General features: G+C 43.8%; 1 protein-coding gene across 1 annotated transcript; it reads left to right on the top strand.

Moving 5' to 3' along the window:
• The first annotated feature begins 1,807 nt into the window (after window positions 1-1,807).
• LOC128309556 (uncharacterized) lies at window positions 1,808-26,016 on the top strand. Its single transcript, XM_053045983.1, has 7 exons — window positions 1,808-1,849; window positions 20,532-21,413; window positions 21,461-21,692; window positions 21,916-23,601; window positions 23,682-23,743; window positions 24,158-24,990; window positions 25,392-26,016. The coding sequence occupies exons 1-7, from the start codon at window positions 1,808-1,810 to the stop codon at window positions 26,014-26,016; spliced, it is 4,362 nt and encodes a 1,453-aa protein (XP_052901943.1).
• The last annotated feature ends 193 nt before the right edge of the window (window positions 26,017-26,209 follow it).

Consider the following 26,209-nt stretch of genomic DNA (forward strand, 5'->3'; position numbering starts at 1 on the left):
CCTTGCAAATGGGAGAACATATATTTTCGGACGATATTCGTTATTACATGTTTGCTTACACTATTGTACAAATGCTAAACAAAAGTTAATCTATCTGGAAATATTTCCATTGCCAAGCGCATAATTCTGGATCAAGAATTTCAGAGATGGCCATATTTGTTGACGAATCCGACAATAACGATACCTCAGTATATGAAACCAAACGGATGGTCATCTAGTTCGTTTTTTTGTTTTATTTTAGACTTAGTTTTAGTCAAAATATTGTCTTAAAGAAGTGTTAATTATGTGAACATTTCAATATTTTTATCAACCTACGACAGTAAGTGACCTAGTTACAGAAGCCACTACCTATGACAATAAGTGAAAGTAGTGTAATAATTTACATTAATTTTTACTTCTTGATTATCAGTAGGACTACCTCAAGAGGTTCAGGTCTGCCATTTCTGAAATTCTTTGGCTTTATTTACCCATAATCCTGCGTGTAAAGTCCTGCGTACAGGGGATTTGTTTGGATGGGATTTTGGATCAATACTGTCGTGTGAAAATCAGCACGACTAAGAATACATCACCGGGTCGCCCTGGTTTCGGCTACTACTTATTCCTTAATAATATTTAAATATGTTTTTGACTAAATAATGCATACTCCTTTAAAGAAAGTGCTGGAAAAATATTAAACAATATTATTTCGATAGAGTCATGTATTTTTCATGATTATCTTCTGAACCATGTAGATGAATCTTAGATATTTTAACCATTTGTCATAATAAATGTAAACGATCAGTCAAAAATCGATTACCCATCGAGGTTGCCAAACTTGACCTCTTCATAAACGTTGCACATGCAATTCAAAACAAGAGGCTAAATAGTGTACCACGGTGAGATAACCCACCGGCAAACTGGAAATTTAATCTAATGCCAGCCACCATCTCCACCACCTTCATTATTCCTTTCCCTTCAAACCATTTGCAAACTACCCCCGTAACGGTAAGGCCAAGTCCGGGCCAGCAGGTCGCGATTAAAAGGCGCCGATTTAACGCCGATCAAAATGCATAACTCACGACTGGTGGCACTCCGTACCTTTCTCATCGCACACGATCATCCCACTCCGGGTGACTCTAAAGATTGCGGCAAAACAGACGCAATGGAGGACGGATACTGGACCGGATCATCTTCAGTGTTCAGTGTCCAGTACCACGCGGCTGCTACCTTACCGTTGAGGTGTAGCTTCAAGCCACAGTCTAAATGTCAAACAAATAATGGCAACAATTAATAGACAGTAAGCTGTTGGTGGTGAGTCGCGCCGTACATCACGCGCCCCTCGATTGGACACTACACCGACCAGGTTTCACCCATGGGTACGCTAATGAACGGCAGATTCGTTGTTACGCTAAGACCAGGTATTTGATTTTTTTGCTTCATCGAAAGGGCGACAGCTGTCTTCGGGTGTTGATGGTGGCGGGAAATTCATCATTGAAATGAAGTTAGCATAAATGTAATGTAACCAAGCCAGTACTGTGGACACCCGGACATGACCTTTCTGACACGGCACGTGCATACGAACCTTTTGTCGCGCATTCGTATGAAAACAATCAGCTGTGAAATGATCTTTCATCCTGATGCCCTCTTAAAAAAAAATAAAAGCAAAAGAAATAAAGTATCTTGTGTCCTGAAATAATATTATTTATTTTTTACATTCTTTCCCTATTTCAGAGTTCCACAACATAGAATACGTAGACTGCCAGGAAAAAGAACCCTTCGTGCGTCCCTTCAACTATTCGAAGCATTAAGTGTTTTTCGTTTCCTCAACATGTTAGGATTCCGAGCGGTCGGGATCCTGCTGCTTTTACAGGTGAGTTATTGAAACATTCGCAAACAAGCTTTAGCATCGTACCGTAGCAATGAAGGCTTCAACAAAACCTTTTAAAATGGCTTCAACGTTTGACAAATTCATCCCCCAACGAAACACAACGAAGGGGTGGACATCATTAGCATAGACATTACCAACGGAAAAAAATGGTACCCTTTGTTATTGGCCAGCCTAGGTTCGATAATTTTAGACACCTTTCCTCAGTTAGAATTTACATTAAAACCGCGTCTTTTAGGTAAGGACAGTGTATTTTCCCTTACATCGAACTCTGAATTTTCTTCATCATCATCTCTGCGGATGATTTCATGACGTTCCTGTTTATGTAAATCTATTCCGGTATGCAAATTCGTTTAAAATCGTTCAATTCGGCTATCGTTTGACGAATAAAAGGCGTTAATCGTTGAAGCTTGTGGGGCGTTGTGTTTTTAAATATATATGTGTCATAAATATATAAAGTATAGAAAAGCAGAAAAGCTTTAACTTTAAAAATGATAAAGTTCTAGCCATATACAATTTTTAAATCGAAATACAAGAATTTTTTGACAGTCAAACCGTTGCCAGGTAGAATTTGGACAACAAATCATCACATATTTTGCTTCTTAACTCTTTTCGCTTCATTTTACGCGCATAGCAGGAAGTATTTTTCATCTGCCCATGAAGTCACAAATCGAAACCAGTTTTGTAAATTATTCGAACTGTATGGCTGAACGGATTTCATCATGTTTAAAGTTACATACCTTGAACGAATTGAAAATATGGGGGGAAAAACAAAATCGAAAGGGTCGCCCTCTTTCTTGAGATATCAATTCAAGTTTGATTTCACATTATCATACTGGTGGTAAACGGTCAGCGTCGGCGATGAAGATTTTTTTTTTTAGTGAATAACATGTAAATTTTTTTTTTTCTTTACATATGTACAAAAAAGTTACAAAAGTTTCATAGAATGTACCATTAAACTCTCCTTTCATGTTAGTTTTATCGTAGAATTTATTTTTTTTTTATATTCTAGGATTTTGAAACTTAGACCAGTGGTCCTATTAAATGCACTTAAACATTTCGTTTAGAATTTCCATCGCCTGCATCTCCAACATCTCTGTCCAAAGTCGATATATTAGAAATGATCAATATATTAGTCGGTGTCAAGCATTAGTCAAGATTTAATTTTATGATGGTTTCAGGTGTCAACAACTCGGGTCTCATTTTCGCTTTACTAATCTTCAAATGGGGCATTTTCGATATTGCCTCATTGCTTTAGAAAACATCAATCTAGAGATCTGAAATGTTTCAGAAATCCATTATGTTATTTAAATTAAAAAGTATTGAGTTTTTCAGTATTCTTCGAAAGCTTAACTCGACCTTGAAAAGGTGACAAACCAGCCCTTTTCCCATATACAGGCCGATGGCGGAATTTCAATGATGTATTCTATGAATTCAGTACATCGATCTTGATCATTCTAAAACCTAAACATATAAACCTTGTTATCTTGAAAAACAACGCATATTGAGACAACTGGTGTCCTCCTCTGATTTATCCACTGATCATCATTTTCGTTCACATTTTTTGATCACATTAAATAACGGCTGCAATGTTTTAAATACAGCCTTTAGCTTAATGTACACCACTCTTTAAAGATTTTTTTTGGCTAATATTTCAACTAGGATTAGGGTAGCTTTAAATATTGTGTATAATCCATTACACCCTTTAAGACCAGAAGTATCTATTAAAACAATAGAATGAACTTGACTACATATCTGTACGAGCTTTATAACCATATGCACCATATGCACCTATTCAACTGTATTGGATGAGTTGATGTTTACCGAAATCCAATTACCTACCCAAAATGTCGACACCGAATGCGGACCTCAAACGTCTACGATGCGCATTTTAAAATATGTTTTCCCTCTTAACTACCACTTCATTGCCCACTCGTGGAATGACCTCAACACTAACCTGTTTTGTCACCTTCACCATAATTGGTGAATTACCGAATCAACGGTGCCCGCCGGCTTCAGCCGTAGTCACCAGGGTTGAGCGAAGAAAGCACGCAGCATCTTCCTTCTGCATCGCACACGCAACCGGCGCACCGGCATTGTCAGCGTACATACGAATAAACTTGTTTGTACGTACCGGCGTGCATCGTCTGCCCGGTTCACCACAAGTAATCGATTGCATGAAAATGCGAAACGCCCGACCCGAACGGGGCGAAAGTCACCGAGACCCCGCAGTACCAGCTGATTGCATCACAGCCACGTTTGGGTCGGTTGGCGCATCTTCTTCAGCACGTCGCATGGGTGAATGTAATTGATTGTTATTTTTTCGATCGGCGGCCGCAACGCCGCGATACGTGTGCGGATACGTGTTCCCGCCGGGCATCGAACGGATCGGGGTCAGGGGGCGAACATGAAACGTTGCGTGGTGCGTGTGTATGTTTTTACGACGCGCCCATAGCCGTTTGGAAGGACCGGATGAAATCTGTCTCTCTGCAGACGTAATGCGAGAGATGGAAACTAATTTAATAAATTTTGGCAATAATATTGACCGCTGTAAAGGCGGAATTTTAATACTGTCATCATGCAAAACTGCCAACCGTGCTAAAAGAGTAAGATTCAATGTGTTATGCACGTACTTGCAACATAAAACGATTGTAAAAATCAGTGATCAAAGAATACTCGCGATGATTAAATATTTTTCGCTGAATGTTCATCTCCTTTGCAACATTTGTTTTTTTCATTCTTCATTCCTTCACTTTTGAAATCCCTTCCGTTGGCAGCTAACCGAAGCCTGTCATTATTCGAAAACATCCAGCGTACACGAGAGCGGAACATCGTTCCTTCGACAGAAAATAATAATACCACCGTAAATCTCGACACTAAAACCGCGATTGCGTAAGCTTCAAAAACGTCTTCAAAACGTCCCAAACGGAAAAACGAAACAAATAGGAAGGGCCCAACATACTGAACCATCGTGCTCGGTCGACTTCGGCGAGCCATTGGGTCACCGGGGCAGCAGGTTGATTTTATTTTTATGCACGCCCTCGGCAGCGTGGCTTTCCCGACGAGAAATTCCTGCCAATTTCTGTTTTCGTTTCAAATTGTGGAGGGTTTTTTTTATTATTATCTTGCCTCGCGTTTTTGTTGCGTTCCAGCATCGTTAAATCCAGCCACAATCCGGCCAACGATTGCTGTAGCATTAGCATGATGGTGCTGGAAACCGTTACGCTAGTACGCCGGATCAGAGCAGATTTGCCAGCGCCACTTTGCATGATCTTATACATCGTGAATGGTCGAGCGCTTGGTTAGGCTTTTCGATAATGCACGCAGCTGATGGTAAGGTGTCAGTGTTTCAATTTACCCGCACGAAAGTGTGAGTTATTCGATTAGGCTTTGGCCAATCGTGACTCATTATCAAGTGTCATAAAATAAAGCTTATCGGAACGATTATCTGAAAGCTTTGGATGGGCTCTTGACATGATATATTAAAAAATTTGCTTGAAAAGCCTCATAATTTCTTGAGTATAATTATCTAGAGTTCGTTTCTACAATAAAATGTATTCTTATTCCCCAATTATGTAAAACCTGCCTTTCTAAACTTCAATTATATTTCCTTATATTTAATATAAAATCATAGATAAGAAAAAAGAGATAATCTTAAAAAACAAATTGATATAAAAGATTGAGGAAAATTAACAGAAAGATTCTCAAATAATCACTAATCATGAAAAATCCTTACATTTCCAACAACCGAATAAAACTTTGACCCTCAAAAATGACTGTTCCTATCATACGCTAATATTAATATCATGATTATAAAATTCACAAAAGCCAATTTTTATCACAATCAAACCTTCACAGCACAACTCAAAAAAACGTGCGAAAAAGCAGTTTGCTAGAAAGGTACTAATTGGGTAGCTAATTTTGCCACAGCGGCAAGCACGATGTTTTCGCCTGCACGTTGTCTGTTGCTTTATGCTATCTATTTCTTTTACAAATTCGCCTCAAACTAAACCTCATTGTTCTCGCTGTTTCTAAGCATATAGACGCAACATCTTTAAATACAAAAATACTTTCCGAACCATCGAAATCAATTTGTCACCGAAGATTACAAGGACGACCCAACCTGCACAGCAAGGGTCTCAGAGCTATGCGCGTACCGCCGAAGCTTCGGCGCGAAACATCGCTTTATCGCGGCTAGGTCCAACGTAAAAGGTCAACCGGGCTGAACCGTCTAAAGTTGGAAGCCGGTTGTAAATTCTCTAAAAATACCACCACGTACCGTACCGCACGGGATGGAACGAATACCCAAAACTCTACTGCCTGTTTGGGCCTTAAGGGTCTGGCAAAACTTTTTCCATCACCAACGGGCGCAATGAAAAAGCGCCAAAAAAACCGAAACAACATACGAGTGCGGCATAGCAAGAATGAAAAAAACATGAAATCAAAAAGCTTGAACACCACAGCGAACCGGTAGACGAATTAGGGACCTCGTTTTACCTCTGCCGCGGATGGCATCTTCAGACCGATCGTTGCGGATGGTTCACCTTGAAATGGTTTTACGAGCCGCACATTTTTATGCTAATGCACACGCACACGTGTGTGACTCCACCCCGAAGAAGAAAAAAAAATCGGAGAACCGGACCCACCCGGGGAATGTGAAGAAGACACACACCGTCCTACGCACCTTGGCCCAACAGGTTGACTCATGTGCGTATCTTGCACGCATCGAACAGGATGGTAAAGTTTGTTTTGCATATTTTTTTTGTGCCGTTTCGTGTGCCCCAACCATCTATCTATTAAAGCAAACCCAATCCCATTCGTGCATTAATAGCTCACGACGATCGGTTTGACGCTTTAGGAGGCTGTTTCCCAAACCTTGTGCAAGTCCGGGTCCAAGGGACACGAAAGGGTGTTCAACTTCTCTAACGCTGTTATCTAACAAGGGACCCAGATACATCCCCGAAAGGTGTTCAAAATCGAAACCAACGCGGCCCTAGATGCCCTTGAGACCAAATGCAAAGTGTGTTATCGCTGTTATCTAAGAGTTTCGGGATGCAGCTTGCCCACGAGCCAGGTACCGAGCAGACGTTGCGACGCCGAGTGACGAAAGAAAGTTTGTGCCCAAAATCTAGAAACCGTGGAAAACAAAGCAATAAGGGCCGTCCCACCTGAACCGTCGCGCCCTACACGAATCTAAAATATCCTATCCGATCTGGCGCGTTGTATTCGTGTCGTGAGATATGTTATCATTGATGAAATATTATGCCACTCTCGAATATCTGTTACGGCATCTCAGGAGGGAAAGGATGTTGCTAAATATGTCGGTACAGTGAACAATTCCAATGTCTTAGACCTAATAGTTACTAGAAGTTAATCCCAACAGTGCAAGAGCAATGACTCACAACAACAAAATAATATTAAATTACTAAGTTGCTGGGAATTGTTGCGAAACAGACACCAGCAACGTGAAATAATTCACGCTTCTTGATCGCTCCAAGACTATTGGCGATAATTAGCTTTATGCAAATCTTCCTGCAGTGCTGCATTATTACTGTTCCTCTGCATAAACCATCTGCACTAAAATCCGTTAACTAATCGCCATATCGGACGCGTCAAGCGATTAACTCGGTACGCACCTGTAGACAAACGACACACATGGCTCTCGACACAAAGAACTTCACATCTTCACATTCGTCTTCTATTCATGTGTTTCTCGACTCGGGGGTGTCCTTCGCATGTCACCGTCTAGTTACGCCTGGTTTTATGCAAATCAAATCACCTTTAAGCTAAATTGCAATCAATCAGCGCGAACGAGCTTGAGGCCCAACCACTCCAGTACACGCAACGAATGAACGATGCACTCTGATGACACACTGAAGCTAACTACAGCAACAGTAACGTTTCGATGTTTCTTTTCGGTACCATAAAGATTAGCGATCCGCCAAGGACATTCTGATAATGGTTCGCTCGTGATGGCTAGCTAAAGCTTTCTGCTCTTTCCTCACTGTCCGGGCCAGCACCTTTACTCGCCGGGGCTATTAATAAAACCATATTTTTGACACCACCTAATCACGGCCCAATCGACCGATAGGCCGGTTCATCAATCAATTCACACGCTTTTCTGCCGCTATTCTTAGAAAATATCGAAAGGTCAAAGCCAACGAAAGGCAGCATCGAATTGTCCAGTACGATGGGATGGGTTACGGCTTGATTAATTACGCTCCTTCGCTAAAGGATCAGATGATTGGAAAATCGGGCCGTGCGAAGATGGTACCGACCGTAGCACGGGACGCACTTTCGCAACACGGTAGCATCGGGATGAAGAGATGGAAACCTAATAATGGTATGACGATAATGAATAATCTTTTATTAAAACGCAGAGATTGGATAACATAATGCGATAGTCTGCTGGTTTCTGATGGACCAATGTCTCCTTGGTCCTGCCTACCACATAATGGGGTACTGGACTTAATTATATCACGCAGTTAAATCAAAAGCCCTTGGTACGAAATGCCGGTCCAGATGATATTCGATTGATTTTGCCTGGTTGATAATAGTCGCAGACGTATTTACGATTATTTACCCTATGTTGATTGCAATGATAGTTGACAGTTTCTCTAAAGGTATAAAGTATGATAACTATATTATTTAAACAATTTTTTAACAAATCATTTTTAGTATACTATTTTCAAAAATCTCTATATTGAAGGACCATATCATTTGAAGGCGACCCGGTGAACTGTGTCGTGATCTTAGACAGTAAAATTTTCCTTGGATCAATATTTATCAGTAAAAACGGATTAATAAATTAGTAAAAGTGTCAATCACAGTAGTTCAAAGGGTAACGGTAAGTTGCAAACGCATATCACTTTATTTTAATCAACAGAAAAAACGAATTTCGCCGAAACGAAGTCCTCGCGGATCATGACACATGCTATTACGCCACTGCAAACGGTATACTGCATAACGAACGATTCGCAAATCTCACCTTAATCCAACCGAACGAACAAGTGTGTCCGTAGGTTTAACGCACGAATGGCACGAACCCGTGTTCAATTATCATCACAATGCGTTTGATGTGGAAGGATTCGTACATGTGCACGTAATTTTAGCAAGCTTTCCTTCTATTTTTTATCCCCGTTGTTTTGTAGTTTGCTGAACGTAAATGTTTGGCGCTGGCTTATAAAGATGAAGAAAAAAGCATTATTGCACATTATGTAAAGCCTTTCACGCGTTTTTTTTTTGCTGTGGTAAACCCGAGGTATTTGTAATACCTCAAGCAAAGCTACTAAAAAAAACAACAAACCTTCAATTTGTATTTTAGTACAGTGCCATAAAACCAAAATCTTACGCCGGCGTCTGAGTCTCACTTCGTTCTTTTTGATCAAATAACCATTATCCAATCAATTCTTCGTTGTTATCTTGTGCTAAGTACGCACATTTGCATGCATGATTCAATTACGGAATCAAAGTTAATGTCACTGTTTGCGTTACCAGTTAGTAGACATTTCATTACCTCCATGATCTGCCCCGTACGCACAACGTGTATCATTTGCAGTATGCTTTTATTATCGAAATAAACCGATCGAGAACGGTAATTTGCGCTTACGGTAACGTTCGATGTGCCGCCATCATATTACACCGCAACACACGAACAATGCTGTAAAAAAAAGTCCCAGAAGAGAATAAGCAATCGTAAAAAAAAACGGAGCCGACGTGTTTGGGACGACGGCACGGCGAGAAGATGTTCCCGGGCAAACAGACTCAACAGCAGATTGACATTTACCATCACATACCATCACTCTACCCTCCATATGGTAGTACGTTTGTTCTGAAAGCAAACCGTGCCGCCAAAGTCGACATTTTGACGGTATAAACACAAATCGGCTCCATTACCCAAATGCGGTAATTATGATGCGTGCTATTTAGCTTTCGATCCACTCATTCCGTTCGATCCGTTCCACCGCAACGCGCTCTAATGCGTAACCTTTGCAGCGACCGAAGACTTCACATGTCTGCGCCATATTCATCTCAATAAGTCAATCAAAGTAAGCCGTCGGTGTATATCGGCGTCCAACGGTTCGGTGACAAACTACCCCGATGAGAGCTGCAGCAAATGGTCAACGATTTACCGGGCCAAACACAATGGGCGATAAATTCAGTCCCGATTCTTCGATAGTCCTAACCACCTGTACCCGCCGGGGTTGGGAGATGCGTTAACTGCGAAAGGTCTCCATGACTAACCGCCCCGATGCTACAGATCAACCCTGCAATAACCAATCCTGATTGATCGATTCCAGACAGTCTCTGCTCGATGGCATGTACTTCTTTACGCAATACTGACTTCACCGAACTAACGTGCGTAAAACGCGCCTGAGAAGGCGTCAGACATATCCGCCCAGGCAGTTGTCACGAGAAGGCACAGCACAGTTCATCGACTTGAAGATGATTTATTGTGCGAAAAAAGAAAATAGCGTTACCCGGTCGGTATTATGTATCGATCTATGGCGGTGGTTTTCGTTTTGTTGTTTCGCTTTCCCTTCCATCACTGCACACATGATGCACACATGACGGAGTGGCACACTTAAATTAAGCTCAAGATTAACCTCGCGCGCTACGTCTGAAGGCGAAAGGCCAGTGCAGCCAAGGTCGACACTTAGTCCTACCATCGGTAATCATTATGACACATCGCTCGTTAACATCGTCCCCATCATATTGTACGGAATTGGGGATAAAGCTAAAATTATAACTTGTCGCACCACTCTGGCGCAATTTTCTATTATTAATTTCGTAACTTTCGGCGACAACGTTCAAGCTAGGGCACTAATTTTGGGGGAAACTTTGAGATAATCTGATTACTGGATCATTCGCACGATAGACACATAGCGGTCAGGCGGTACAGTTAAACAATTTTCGATGCATCAATCAAACCAAAGGTTTGGGGTTAATTCAGAAAAAAATAACCTTGATCTTTAAATCTCGATTTATAAACCGAATTAGTGTAAACTTCAACGACCTTCCTCAGTACCGGATGTCCATCAAGACTTGAATATTACAAACAAAAGAGCATTTACTGTTTTATGCTAACATCATCATTAATGATGCTTCCTTAGCTTTATTCAAGCCTTCCAGTTAATCGTCGTCTAATTTAGGAGCAATAAAATCCTACAGGTGACATCTCGAGGAACGCAATGTCTACGGCATTACATGGCAATGAGGATGTAACCCAAAAATGGTGAACCCTTTATTTATGTTGAGCATGATGTACCGGTGAATTTTAAACACGTATAAGAAACGCCCAAAGCTCTACCGCAACACTCCAGACAGTATATCCGTACTAATTACCTCGGGGAGGCACGTAGAAAAGGGTCTCCAGGCATTCTCGGTGTCAATAGGCAGTACGCGTGTTTGTAAGCTTTAGCTGAAAATTTTACAGCTTCTTGACGGTAAAACACGCTAATTAAATGAGCAAAACAAACCACAAATAAAATTCCTAAGCGCGTCGGGTCCAACAGCTTGCATAACACCCGTTGGAGTAACACCGACGGAGGTCAGCTTTCTTGGACCTTTGCACTTGGAACGAGCTCCGTGCTGTTCGCGTGCACGCTATCCATTCATCATGCGAATGAAAAAGAATGCTTAAAAGTGCCATCCTCGTAGTGTTTCGTTGCAGTCGAGAAACACACTGACAAAAAAGTCCTCTATCCCTTGCTCAAGCACACAGTTTCAGTACCAAACAAAAAACAAGGTTTGGTAAAACGCGAGAAATATCGATGTATTTGAAATGTTCGGACATCACGAATGATATGCGATGGTGGTGAAGAGGGACCACCTGTTGCATGTTTCAAATCGGCCTTCCTATCAAACTGTGCCCTGTGGACAAAAAGACAACCATTGATTGAGGTTCGTTTTTTTGTTTTGTTTGTGCTCAAACCAGTGCTCATCGTTCGGCATGCGGTACACCGTAACTAAGCACTTTTTATGCCGTTTGAGAAGCAAAGTTATTTTACGAAAAAAAATATGCTCGTCTTTTATCAAAACCAGTACATGGGGAGTGCATGAGAGTCACGTCAAGAAATTCATACGTAGCCAACCCACACACACACACGTGTGGGCTGATAAAATCCGCGAATATTGATTTTATGTCATCCGTACTGTCTCTAATGCTGTCATTTTATAAGGCTAGCCAGAAGGTAGACAGGCTGATCAGATGGATTATTAAATAATGTTTTCATAACCTTGTACCGTTTCGCAAATACGGAGATTCTAACGCATACGAACAAAAGCGAAGCATAACGACAGGGATGGACATATTTGCTTATTAGATTTATTATTATTATATATTTTTATATATAATTATTTTATTTTTTTAATAACATATAAATTCAATCAGAAAAAAAAATTAAAAAGATAGAACTTTTACGGTACTGTTATAAAAACTTTTGTAACGTATTGTCCTATTACCTATTTTTTACAATTTTAAGCTATACGTAGTGTGTCTCATGCTTTCCTTAATGGGTGCATAGTGACACTTGAAAGTTTGATCATTGAGATCGTTCTGACCTTTCCACTCGATTGAACGTTCAACGCCAATATTACCTCGCTCCAGCGATTAAGGTGTCCGACAAGAGGATCAGCCCGACAAGTAGGATCTGCCTTTATTTATCTAGCTGTTTCATGGTACCGCAGTTGTACCGCATCGTCGCAACATTATTTGACGGACGTGTAAGCCACGATGCGCGAATTGACACCTTGCTTACCAGGTTGGTTGGCTAAGTGCTTGGGCGTTTGGATGTGGAGGACACTATAACGAATGCATCGCTTGAAGCATAACGCAAAGCAAGTGACTTTATCTGATGAGAACCTAGACATCTCCTTTTTTGCGGAGGTCAACACCTGCGGGCATCGAAACCGCAGACAATGCCTCCCCTATTAGCTAATGACAGGATGGGATAAGAGCGACGATGGAAGTAAAAACGGCAGCTAACATCCATGCATGATGGGAAGACACTACGTTCTCTAGTGTTTCGAGAGGGTTGTTGTTAAATTTCTGCCAGATACAGCATCCAAATGTCAAACCTCAAATGAGCCACCAAACCAGTGTTTTCGTAAATTATTTCTCGTCCACCAACCAAAGTTTGGAGACAGTTTGACGAGTTTAAACACTCATTTCTCGCTTTTGGAAATCTCCTACCAGGTTACACTCCTCCATATCTCCATAGATGCTTACTGTAACGAACCCGTTCGTGATTTGGGTACGCAATGAATACTTGCCCTATGTGCCACAACCTCCGGCGAGCCATTCCAGTGTGCAACCGCTGGCTGCGATGACGCGTCATGATCGGGCGAAGATAATCTTCATTTACATCTCTTAACCGATCTAAGCCGTTCGCAGTTTCCCACCCGTCAGGGGCGAGCGTTGTGTAATGCTTGCTGGCTGTGCACGCTGACCTACTGAGCAGCTTGTTGGCTCTTCTCTTTTGCATGTACGGGAACACTGCATCGCTTCGGAAACACTTTCTAACCTCCCCAAGCAGACGAATTGGAAGAGCAGATGTTAATCCCTTACCGCCACTATCATCAGATGTGTTGCACCCTGCCGCCGGGCACGATGAGATTGTACGGTGTGATTGAAGGTGAATTAGGTGCTCACATTTGACAAATCGGTTTTTGGTAGCATTTGGCCTGATTGTAGGGATTGTTAAACGCCCCAACATTGCACGACCACATTAGTAGCGCTGACCATGCTAATGACAACTAGGTATAGTCATAAAAAGCAAAAACGGGCGTGAGAAAATATGAAATGAAGCTTATTTGGAGATTTAATACTGATGGATGTAACTAACAGCTGTAGAATGGTTGGTTTAGTAGCTTTTAGCAAGATTGTAAAATGAGAGCTTTGTTGATATGCTTAAAAACTAAAAGTGAAGCATACTTTTAAATATATGCCAAGTTCTTCCTTTTCACATCATAATATTAGCACCGACATTCCGCTAAGTTTATTTATATACCATCAAACACCTAAAAATATCCCAGTGATCTTCCAAAGAACATTGATCAATCATCATGGTATTGAAATTCATTAATTCATAACAGTTTCGCAAACCATTTCCGCAACCTTTTGCCAAGGAAACTTCACTTGGTATTTGGCCTTGAAAAACCAACCAGAAACGATCCTCACTGCACGCGTGTTGACTCACATGATCGCTTACGCCACCGGGGCACCTCGCATATGGTACCCGTTGGTCCCCATGGCGTTCGGTAATTCGGTGTTAAAATTCACAAATAATACGCGACATCTCTCACGGACATCGCCAATGATGAAGTTTCGTGATCCGGTGGTTCACCATCATCCTGTGCAAAAAAATTTGACTAATTTGCATGATACCGCCCAAAATAGACTTAACCCTACGAACGCACACCCCGTCTTAAAAGTTTTGAATGCCTGAAATTAACTATCGCGCCTGATCAGGTTGAACGGACCATCCCACCGAAACACGTTTATCAACATAATCCGACTCTGAAGCAATGAATGAACGTACGATCGTTAATGTGTTTCGAGCCCAACCGGTTGAGCCGATGGACGCTACTAAAGGCTTATACCTCCGAAAAGTAAAAGCCCATATGTTTTGTACCGTGTTTGATGACATTGGTAAACGGAGATTTGTTTGCTAGTGCTGCTCGTCACAAATAAATGTTGTCATTCCAAACAGACAAACATGAACGCGATGCAGATTAAGTGTCCGCGGTCAACGTAGAAGGCGTAATGTGCACGGAAGTGTCACAGTAAATTCATTTGTAAACTAACGCATGCTTCCGGTTGCTTACTTGTTCAGTTTTAATATATTAACTTGATAAATTAGACTGTTGTTAGTTGTTAAATTGCTACGATTAATGGAGTTTTCCTTGAATTATGGGCCAATATTCTAGACTTCAGCTTGTCTTCAATACTTTATATTCTATTATTGGAGATATTGGGGGATGTTGTGTTATAATATTTATGTATATCCCATTGTTTTCGGTATATCATTGAACAATTATTTTTTAACATCTGTTTGAATTTTTAACCCGTTTTAAAATAAACTTGCAAAAAGCCAGTTTCGGTCAGTGGTTGTTTAGTTATGTTGTACTACGAATTAATTTTAAGGTGTCCAGATTTACGGTACTTTATCAATAAACCGAGTCAGCCCGGTAGTGTATTGTTAGTAACGTCGCTAATATAAAGTCACAGAAAGCCAAAAATGGCAGGCCTAGACTGAGAAAATAAATCAATGTCAAGTGAAAATACATTTTCCAGAGGTTCTCCAAAACCTGTATTATAATAATACTTTACGAAGATTTTTATTTGCAGAATGCATTCTGTCTGTTCCTTTAATCGAGCTTGAGTTAAATTCTTCGCTTAAAGTCCTTTCTTTCCCAACTGTAACAACAATAATCAAGAATTACAATACTTGATCAGGGTTCAAATACGGTTGCTGAAACACAAACCTACCGATTTATCATTGTTTATTATCTAATTTGCAATGCAGAGGAAATGCATGCCCAAATATGGCCAAGTATGACGTGCCTGGAATGTTGTACTTACGGATAAGAATATTTGCTCTTCCATTGTACCTTCTTTCTTCCCTTCAATTCAAAGCCGCTGCTTGAACATCCTTAAAACGAACCGCATTACAGATTCGCCCAAAAAATGAACTAATTTCTAATCCATCTTTAGCTACTCCCGGCACGTGCAGTGCATGATGATCCCGACGGCAAATGGTACCCTGCGTACCGGTATAAACAGAGCAACATGCAAAACATGCCACTACAAATGGCCGCACAGGCAAAAGATGGTAGCGCGGACGATGGATCATTAATTCCGTTGTCAAGCACTTCAGCATCCGAGTGGTTGACGGTCGTCTTTACGCCTCGAAGAGATGGGTCATATGCAAATGCTGCTGTAATCGTAAATCACCGCCCGGTAGCAACGGAACGTTTATTTGGCTGAGAGGAAAATTTTGTCAAACATGTCGGAAAAGCTTAGGAACTAGACGATACACGATAACCAAAGTACAGTAATCGGACCACCTGAAAATAATTCATTATTTTCATAGTTAATGCTCGCTTGCAACAACATTCTACGGTACACCGGTACAGTTAGGTTAGCCAAGGCCATGTGCCTGTAATCATCAAACATTTGCAAATCATCACCTTCCGTGTGTCACAATCGTCGCCCAAAGTTACCCAAATCCCGACGGTGATTTGTTTCTCGATTATGCCGTAGTGGAACGGGATGGAATCACACATCACACGGTACATGTTATGTGCGGTCCGAAAATTAATTTGCCATCAACTTTGTCGTCGGTCAACTGCGATGGATAGATATTCCCACAGGAACTCTCCGGAATTAAACGCGTAAACTCTCGTTTTACCATTATATATTCCGGGGATGTGTGTACTTTGTTTGTGGGTGCAAATTTAATTAAATCGCTTCTTGCCGAAATGGATGCTTCCGGTTGCCGATCATACCGGTTGTGTCCGTACGTTATTCCATTGCACTGCAGCACGATATTAGGAGATTCGAGAAAAGCTTCACATTTCCGTCCGTTCTAACTGGTGGAAAGATTCACCAGACCGGTTGGACGGTAAAATTACGAGTTGTTAAATGTTGTGATGGAAAATGTGCTACCTCACAAAGGCAAACTATTTTTGTGCTAATTAAAACGGTGGTACGAAATTTTAGCAATGATGGAAGGTTTTTTTAATTACTAACTTTTACCCACAACAATTTCTGATATGTAAGCGCCCCTGTGGGGTTCGTCATGCACTTTATTGTTTGTATGCACAGTCGGGAACATTACTAGATTTATCACCGACATTTCCGCATTTAACCTTAATTTTACAATTATAAATTTACAACTTCTGTGTGCAATTTTAACCTATTCGAGCTCGGGACATGCTCGTAATCATAGGTTGATGAGCAGAAACGGACGAAAAAGGGCAGAAAGTGTAGTGAATATTTCTTGAACAATTTTTGTTTCTATCTATTCTAACCGTAAATATTGACGAATAACATACCGTTTGGAATTATTCTTTGGATATCTCCGTTAACTAATTGTATTATAAACGTTAATAAATAAATAATAAGTAAATAAATAGTTCTTTATTCTTTAATTGGTCATTATAAAAAATTTCTAAATGCATATCAGGTACGAAGGTCAATGACATTATAAAATGTACTACCCTTGAACTCTTTGGAAATAGAAAAACGCCGGTACAAATCAAACCGAATTCCTACCCCCTATGTCTTGACGAAAGTATTACAAAATCTATTTTCCCAACCGGTATAACAAACGGTAGTACTTTCCACCTAACAACGCATCACCAAACTCCTTACGAAGAAGGAGGAACTCTTCTACAAGAAGATCCCTTGCAGAACGCAAAAGTAGAAGCAAACCCTCCACATTGCAACAATGCTTAATGCAACAAATTGTCCAGCGTGTAACAGTGAAGGATCCAACCGGTCGTCCGTAATAATGTGACCCACTTCCTTGGCCCTTCCGTTTCAACAGAACCATTTATTTTTTTTTTCGCACAGCAAAGGTTGGATGCGGAAATTAAGTGAAATTTAATTTACCATCCCTTCCCGACCAAGTCAAGCGTGGTCATTATTTATCTATTATTTCAGCGGTGATGCAAAAAAAACCCCAGCATCGTCGGTTCGTTGTGCATTGCGCGAGGTTTCGGTACCAATCTTTGAACCTGGCGTACATTCCTTCTACACCTTCTTTAGAAACTTTTATTTATTTTCTCTAGAACAAAAACTGGGAAGAAATTAGTTATACCGTTGAATGAAAACTCTTCTTCGGTATTGACTTTGACTCTGTGCATTGCACGAAATTACTTGGAAGGATCCGCTAATGGCTCGATTGCAACAAATGTGAAAAAAACGAACCCAAAAAAGTAGGTAATTCATTACCTTCGCCGTGAAAAGGTGGAAAGTAATTTATTGAACAACCAGCTTCAACCAACGCCGGTACTTGAAATATTTTCGTTCATTTGACCTGCCACAGCACTCGAGATGGGTAAATTTTGTACTTTTCTTCAGTATCTAGAATTGATTTGAAGAAATTAACACGGTACCAAGTCGATTCAGGAAAATTGAAGAACAGATTTTTATTTTCCCTATTAATGCAAGAAGTAATGTTTCTTTGCCTGTGATAGAATTGCTGGCTCTTTATAAACACCCTTGTTCGCATGGTTCCTAAAGATTGTCATTAACTAATCCCTACAACAACAAAATATAATCCATTCCTGAGATTCCTTGCCATGGCTGGTACATTACAGCAAAGAGTTGCCTTTGCGCTAGGCCCACAATATGCTGGCTTTCATAATCATAAATCATGCGCTCGTGAAATAAAGATACACGGACATCCCATCACATGGCGACATCTAATACATAAACCCACGGGTAAAGTGCACGGATACATCCGAGAACCGATAATGAGAATAACACGCACACACCATTCCGACACGTTCCGATACCGGTAGACCGGATTCGAAGGGGTTAGAGCCCTTGCGGCCTTATAAAGCGCCTCTCCGGACATTGCCGGAAAGCATCGACAGAAAAGTTCGAACCCAAAACGAAACAGTGGTGGCCAGCATCAGATGGCACACATTGAGGCACACAATGACTTACAACCGAACGGAACATGAAAGCAATAAAGTGGGGTGGGAAAGGATCTTTCCCTAACAACCAAAGTTGGCCAATTTTTCTACCAAAAGCCTACAAATAGACATCCACTCACAACAAATCAATCCTCTTGAAACGGGAGCGAAAGCTTCGTAGGATCGTGACCTTAAAGAAAGCGAGCGGCGATGTGAAACCACGCAAAGAATGTAATTTGTTTCCTCCCTCTTAGCAGGCGTTCCTTTCTGCTTCGCCATTCTCGGTTCCGGGCAAACGGATAAATAAGTTCTGGTCGATTCGAACTGATAGCAAGGCAGCATAAAGAGAAAAAAACACTTCATTTAACAGATAGCTACTGGATCTTTGCAAATTCTACCGTATCTCACGTTCGCGTATCCCTTCCGTTACGCGGTTCGTTTGCGTTTTGCTCTTTTCGTCTTTTTTTATGAAGTAAACGAGCTCTGATGGATGGATGTCCGTCCGCGTGTTGTAGGCAAACTTCGCCACGGAACTAGCAGACGTTCGCCCGTGTACCAGGTGATGGCCCAAAGGTAATTTCAAACTTTACGACACGTCCGCTATGTTGTAGCGGCGTGGTATCGCAATGCCAAATACATCGTCGGCGTTCAGAATAAGGCAACTCCTAATTGAACTCATGCTTTACCAGCGCTGAGGAACCACCGCGAATGTGTCTGATTTTCCCAGAAAAATAGTCTTTTCTCCCGCGAATGGAAATGGACAGAGCAACGTTGCATGCGAAGGGAAAACGGTGCTCCCGTCAGTTTCAATCTGACTGACGACAGTCAGATGCGTGGGCAAACGCATGCTGGTGCCCAAAAGGCAACCAATTTTTGTAGCCCTAACAGAAGAAACCACAGCGGAAATGGACCAAATGGCAGTTTGTTCATCGCACAAACCAATCGGTCCAATTATCGGGCCCAGGTTCGCAGTAGTATCCTACCGTTCCTACTAGGAAAATATTTGAAGGCGAAATAATCCTTTTGCATCGTTATTCTCAACTTTCCCTTTGTTGCGGGATACATAGAAGACGTTTCAATTTGAATTGCACTACGCTACAAACGAGTTCGAAGGAACTTGTAACTTAAACAATTGGTCCTTCTTTGAACACCAGCAGCAGCACAGCATCCCGGGACAAGAATACCACAATTTCTGTACAAAATGATAACAACAAATTGTCACGGAACAAACGACGGTTCTGATTTGATTCGTTGTTTGTCACAATGAATGGCCCTGTACAGTAGGTACAGTGAAGTACAATTTCTTTCCGGTCGCAACATTGTAGCCCGTACACGTAAGGTCGTACACTGTAGGTCTATTTTCTGGGGAATGTTTTGCCACGATTACATTAACTGAAATGTTTCTGCACGTCAGCACTGAGAAGAACCACACTTCACGCGCTGATTACAGTGAGACAGTACCGTCCAAACTTCTGACGTGCTTTGAAGTTGGTTGATAAGTTTTTCCAACATTTGAATCGCTCTGGAATTCTCAACAGCCTGATTGTTTCCAAGAATTTCTTTACTAGTCGCTAGTCAGTGATGTGGTAAATTTAATTTGACATTCCAAAATGATCTGACACCCCCATCCAGCTAACGCTTCGCTCCTTCTTTTCCGGTGGTCGTTAACCATTATTGGAACATAAAATTTCCAAACAACGACCGAAACACCATGCGTATGTACATCACAACCTGTCGGTCCACATCATCTTCTCACAATTGTCTGTATAACCGTGATGTGTATGCGTGTTGGGGGACAAGTGGATCTCGGAACGGAATGTTGGGAATCCTTTCATTCAGTTTTGGCTATCGATTTCCATATATCCTTCCAGTGTGAACGTGACACCCAGTACATTCTCTTCCACTCGTCTACGAGTTGGTCTGCAGCATATTTGCTGGACGAATATTCATATTACATACGTCTCCTAAATTGACAATAAATTCTAATCGTTTTCTTGCATCTGCTTTCTTCCATCAGACAAGCTGTACCATTGCGCAACTGTTTGGAAACAGCCAGAATGCACTCGCACCAGCAGGCGGTAGGCGAAATGTGCTCCGGCAAGGCGATGGAGCCGTTAGCCACGATCACACCCACATCGAGACGATCGATGTCAAATGTGATCAGCGCAACGGTATGCTCGTGACGGTACAGTTCGAGGATGACTTCCAAGGTGTTATCTATAGCCAGGGCTACCACAACGATCCTAAGTGCCAGTACGTGCAGGCCAACCAGGGTGGCAAGCAGTTCACCTTCACCGTACCGTACGACAGATGCGGTAGTAAGCCATCCTGTGCAGTGTGTGCATCGGTCGACAATGTGCTCGTCATACAGACGGACGAGGAAGTGCAGGAGGCCTGGGATACGGCCCGACGAATCTCCTGCAGCCAGAGCGAGCAACAGCAGAACACGATCATCTTCAAACCGTTCGTCGTCGATCAGCTGGAAGTGGTCAATGTACCTACATCGACTGGCGGTGTCGAGTGTTGGATGGACATCCAGCGAGGCATCTATCCGAGCATTTCGCCCATCCCGAGCATCATTAAAATCGGGGAGGCGCTCAGTGTGCTGGTGTACCTCCGTGATCCAAAGGGCGAATACGACGTGTCGGTAAAGGACTGCTACGCATTTGATAGTCCGGATTATGATGCGAAAACCACTGCACGCCTGCAGCTATCTGACAAGAATGGGTGCTCGCGTAAGAAGAAGCTGTTTGGGCTGTGGCAAAAGACGACACAGACTGGCAGCTCGGGTGCTACACTGGTTGTGCACAATAGCATCAAGGCGTTCAAGTTCCCCGATCGCATGCAGGTCTTCCTAAAGTGTGATATCGAAATCTGTCGCGGTGGTTGTGGACCGCAGGTATGTGCCGAAGAGAATCTTATCAATACCGTCGAAACGACCACCAGGCGTCCATCGCCGACACGTGGACGACCAACTCAAGCGACATCGCTAGCTCCGCCCGTTCCAACACGCGGACGCCGTCCAACAGTAACGCCAGCACCTTCTCAGCCAGTATATACGGTTCCGGAAACACAGCCTCCACGTCGTGGTACGCGTCCTCCGCGTCCGGTGGAAACAACCCCAGCGACGGCACCTTCAAGACGCACGCGTCCACCAAATACACGGGCACCGACGGTGGTATCAACGACGGAATTTACATGTCTGCCTGGCTCAACAGATGACCGATGCAATGATGTAATCGTCACCCAACGTCCGGACTGCTCTCGAGGATCTCGTGATCCACGCTGCCGTTCTCGTGGTACGCGGCCGACACCTACCACTACCCAATCGACACCTGCACCACTCCGATGCTTCCCCGGCTCGACGGATCCTCGTTGCCCAACAACGTTCCGTCCTACAGTAAGACCAACAAGACCTGTACCGTCTCCGACAACGCCACGATTTTCCACCACAACTGAAGAGGAGGATGATGGTGTGCCAAACTGTTTGCTGCGATCCAATGATCCTCGCTGCGAGGAAGTATCCATCTACTTACCGGTGATTCCACGGGATCAGGTTACTACGAAGTCACCGATCGTGCCAACTGTACCATCGGTTACGCCGAGTACTCCTTTAAATTGTTTCCCAGGCTCAAACGATCCACGTTGTAGAACACCCGTACTCCGCTGTCCACCGGGAACGTCAGATCCTCGTTGTCCAGGATTTGTGCGTCCACAGGAGCCGAAAGATACAGCTACATATTTACCACCGGTTGATAAGCCTAACTGCTATCCAGGATCAGCTGATCCACGATGTCCTCAAACGACCGCTGCTCCACGATGCTATCCGGGATCAAGCGATCCTCGCTGTCCTACGACTTCGCGGCCAACACAACCGCCATTGCGTTGCTACCCAGGCTCTAGTGATACTCGCTGTCCTCAACCGACGATCACAACTCAGCCACCTTTACGATGCTATCCAGGTTCAACTGATCCACGTTGTCCACAAACTACACCGCGCCCAGCGCCTACAACTACACCAGCACCGCGTTGTTATCCTGGGTCCAATGATCCTCGATGCCCTACCACGCCAAGACCACCACCAACCACACAACCACCACTACGCTGTTATCCAGGATCGACCGATCTTCGTTGCCCTCAAACTACTCCACGGCCAGTACCGACAACCACACCTGCCCCAGTTTGCTATCCAGGATCTACTGATCCGAGGTGCCCTCAGACTACTCCTCGACCTGTACCAACGACAACACCAGCTCCGAGATGCTACCCTGGTTCAAACGACCCTCGATGCCCTACCACGCCAAGACCACCACCAACTACACAACCACCACTACGCTGTTATCCAGGATCGACCGATCTTCGTTGCCCTCAAACTACTCCACGGCCAGTACCGACAACCACACCTGCTCCAGTTTGCTATCCAGGATCTACTGATCCGAGATGCCCTCAGACTACTCCTCGACCTGTACCAACGACAACACCAGCTCCGAGATGCTACCCAGGATCGAGCGATCCTCGATGTCCAACCACTCCTCGACCAACACCAACTACACAACCACCTCTACGCTGTTATCCGGGATCGACCGATCTTCGTTGCCCACAAACTACTCCACGTCCAGTACCCACAACTACACCAGCTCCAGTCTGCTATCCTGGTTCAACAGATCCACGTTGCCCGAAACCAACACCCACGACTCAACCTCCTCTGCGATGCTATCCTGGTTCAACGGATCTTCGTTGCCCACAAACCACTACTCGCCCAGTGCCAACGACCACGCCTGCTCCACGTTGTTATCCAGGATCGAATGATCCTCGATGCCCGACGACTCCAAGGCCACCACCAACAACTCAGCCCCCACTTCGCTGTTACCCAGGCTCGACCGATCTTCGTTGCCCGCAAACTACACCGCGTCCAGTACCTACGACAACTCCAGCTCCTCGTTGTTATCCGGGATCTAATGATCCTCGATGCCCGACCACTCCTCGGCCGCCACCATCTACCCAGCCACCACTTCGTTGTTATCCGGGTTCTACCGATCCACGCTGTCCGCAAACAACTCTTCGCCCTAGTCCAAAGTGTTATCCAGGTATGTCATGTTCACTATATGGTAGATTCCTAGATATAATTCAAATCTGGACACATTTATTTTGCTATTCTTTGTTCTAGGTTCGCTTGACCCTCAGTGTTCTGACAAGCAGGATTCGGAAACATATCTGCCTCCAGTGGAAGTACCTAAGCCAACAACAACTCAACGTCCAGCATGCTATCCTGGTGAGCACATTGATTAAATTAATGTATAATTAACACATTCAGTGCCGCATCACCCAAATTTGGGTGATACCAATGGTTAACGCTTGGCCGTTTCGCCCAAAAAATGGGTAATGTGCAATATAAAAAGCCTAGTCAGCTTAAACAGCGGCCCCACGGTAACTATTCCGATTTTTGATACCACGCTAAACGTGTTAAAGAAAATCGGGGCGGCCCAACCTTCTGTACGCAGGACTGACTATCCTGCTACGTGTAAATAAAGTCCAAAAAAGCCAGAAATGGTAGGCTTACACTACACCTCATGATGTTGTTGTACCGATAAAGAAGAATTAAACAAAGCATGAAAGTTAATTGTATTTATGTTTGTATTGCAGGGTCGACTGATCCACGATGTCCTACGACAGCACGTCCTACTCCACCCACAACATCGGCTCCTCGTTGTTATCCAGGATCCAATGATCCTAGATGCCCGCAAACCACCCCTCGTGCAGTACCAACGACTACAGCTGCTCCACGTTGTTATCCAGGATCCAATGATCCTAGATGCCCGCAAACCACCCCCCGTGCAGTACCAACGACTACAACTGCTCCACGTTGTTATCCAGGATCCAATGATCCTCGTTGTCCTACCACGCCAAGACCACCACCAACTACACAACCACCACTACGCTGTTATCCAGGATCGACCGATCTTCGTTGCCCTCAAACTACTCCACGGCCAGTACCGACAACCACACCTGCCCCAGTTTGCTATCCAGGATCTACTGATCCGAGGTGCCCTCAGACTACTCCTCGACCTGTACCAACGACAACACCAGCTCCGAGATGCTACCCAGGATCGAGCGATCCTCGATGTCCAACCACTCCTCGACCAACACCAACTACACAACCACCTCTACGCTGTTATCCAGGATCGACCGATCTTCGTTGCCCTCAAACTACTCCACGGCCAGTACCGACAACCACACCTGCCCCAGTTTGCTATCCAGGATCTACTGATCCGAGGTGCCCTCAGACTACTCCTCGACCTGTACCAACGACAACACCAGCTCCGAGATGCTACCCTGGTTCAAACGACCCTCGATGCCCTACCACGCCAAGACCACCACCAACTACACAACCACCACTACGCTGTTATCCAGGATCGACCGATCTTCGTTGCCCACAAACTACTCCACGTCCAGTACCCACAACTACACCAGCTCCAGTTTGCTATCCTGGTTCAACAGATCCACGTTGTCCGAAACCAACACCCACGACTCAACCTCCTCTGCGATGCTATCCTGGTTCAACGGATCTTCGTTGCCCACAAACCACTACTCGCCCAGTGCCAACGACCACACCTGCTCCACGTTGTTATCCAGGATCGAATGATCCTCGATGCCCGACGACTCCAAGGCCACCACCAACAACTCAGCCCCCACTTCGCTGTTACCCAGGCTCGACCGATCTTCGTTGCCCGCAAACTACACCGCGTCCAGTACCTACGACAGCTCCAGCTCCTCGTTGTTATCCGGGATCTAATGATCCTCGATGCCCGACCACTCCTCGGCCGCCTCCATCTACCCAGCCACCACTTCGTTGTTATCCTGGTTCAACTGATGCAAGGTGTCCTCAAACTACACCACGTCCAGTACCATCTACTACTCCTGCGCTTAAATGTTTCCCAGGATCGACCGATCCGCGCTGTCCAACGACACCGAGACCTACATTGCCACCAACTCAGCCACCACTTCGTTGCTACCCAGGATCGAATGATCTACGCTGCCCACAAACCACTCCCCGACCCGTACCAACGACACGTCAACCGTGCTATCCCGGTTCCCTGGATCCCGCTTGCCCGCGTCCATTTGTCACAACCACTCCGTCTTCGTGCTACCCAGGCTCACCCGATCCCAACTGCCCGCAGCCTTATCGACCAAGCAGCACTAATCCTCCTGCTACTTATTTGCCACCATTCCCTGCTGAGTCGGGAGCCCGCTCGGTACGACATCTTAGCCCAGAAACACTGAGTGATATTAACGCATTGGCCGATTCGGCGGACGCTGCTGCGGATTCGGTCAGTTCGGCGTCGGTAGGCACAGAAGGTGTACCGGATTCATCTCCACTGGTCAGTACAGCAAGAGCAAAGCGTGACACCAACCTGGTCAACGATTTGGATGGAGAACCGGCAAAGGAAATCATCTCCATTACGTTGAACATTAAGGGCTATCAGTTTGAGCCGGATTTGTAAACTCGTCGTCATGTTGAATTGCTATCCTCTGCTTAATACTCATCCGTACCAATAAGCGGAAGCCAATATATTCAACGGCGTAGCCAAAAGACAGAGGGATTACTGTTCAGACAATTTCTTCATCACTTACTGCCAGATAGTGTCTTTGTCTACGCGCGTTGAAATAGATGTAGCGATCATTGTAAATAAATTA

The sequence above is a fragment of the Anopheles moucheti genome, chromosome 2 (genome assembly GCF_943734755.1).
Source record: "Anopheles moucheti chromosome 2, idAnoMoucSN_F20_07, whole genome shotgun sequence".
In the NCBI taxonomy this organism is placed as follows: Eukaryota; Metazoa; Arthropoda; class Insecta; order Diptera; family Culicidae; genus Anopheles; species Anopheles moucheti.

What these genes read in the sequence shown, in the direction of transcription:
- LOC128309556 (XM_053045983.1), top strand. Translation starts at nt 1,808, where the DNA reads ATGTTAGGATTCCGAGCGGTCGGGATCCTGCTGCTTTTACAG. An exon ending in GGATCCTGCTGCTTTTACAG is followed by an intron (nt 1,850 to 20,531) that starts GTGAGTTATTGA and finishes TTCTTCCATCAG; the next exon opens with ACAAGCTGTACCATTGCGCA. An exon ending in CATATCTGCCTCCAGTGGAA is followed by an intron (nt 23,744 to 24,157) that starts GTACCTAAGCCA and finishes TTTGTATTGCAG; the next exon opens with GGTCGACTGATCCACGATGT.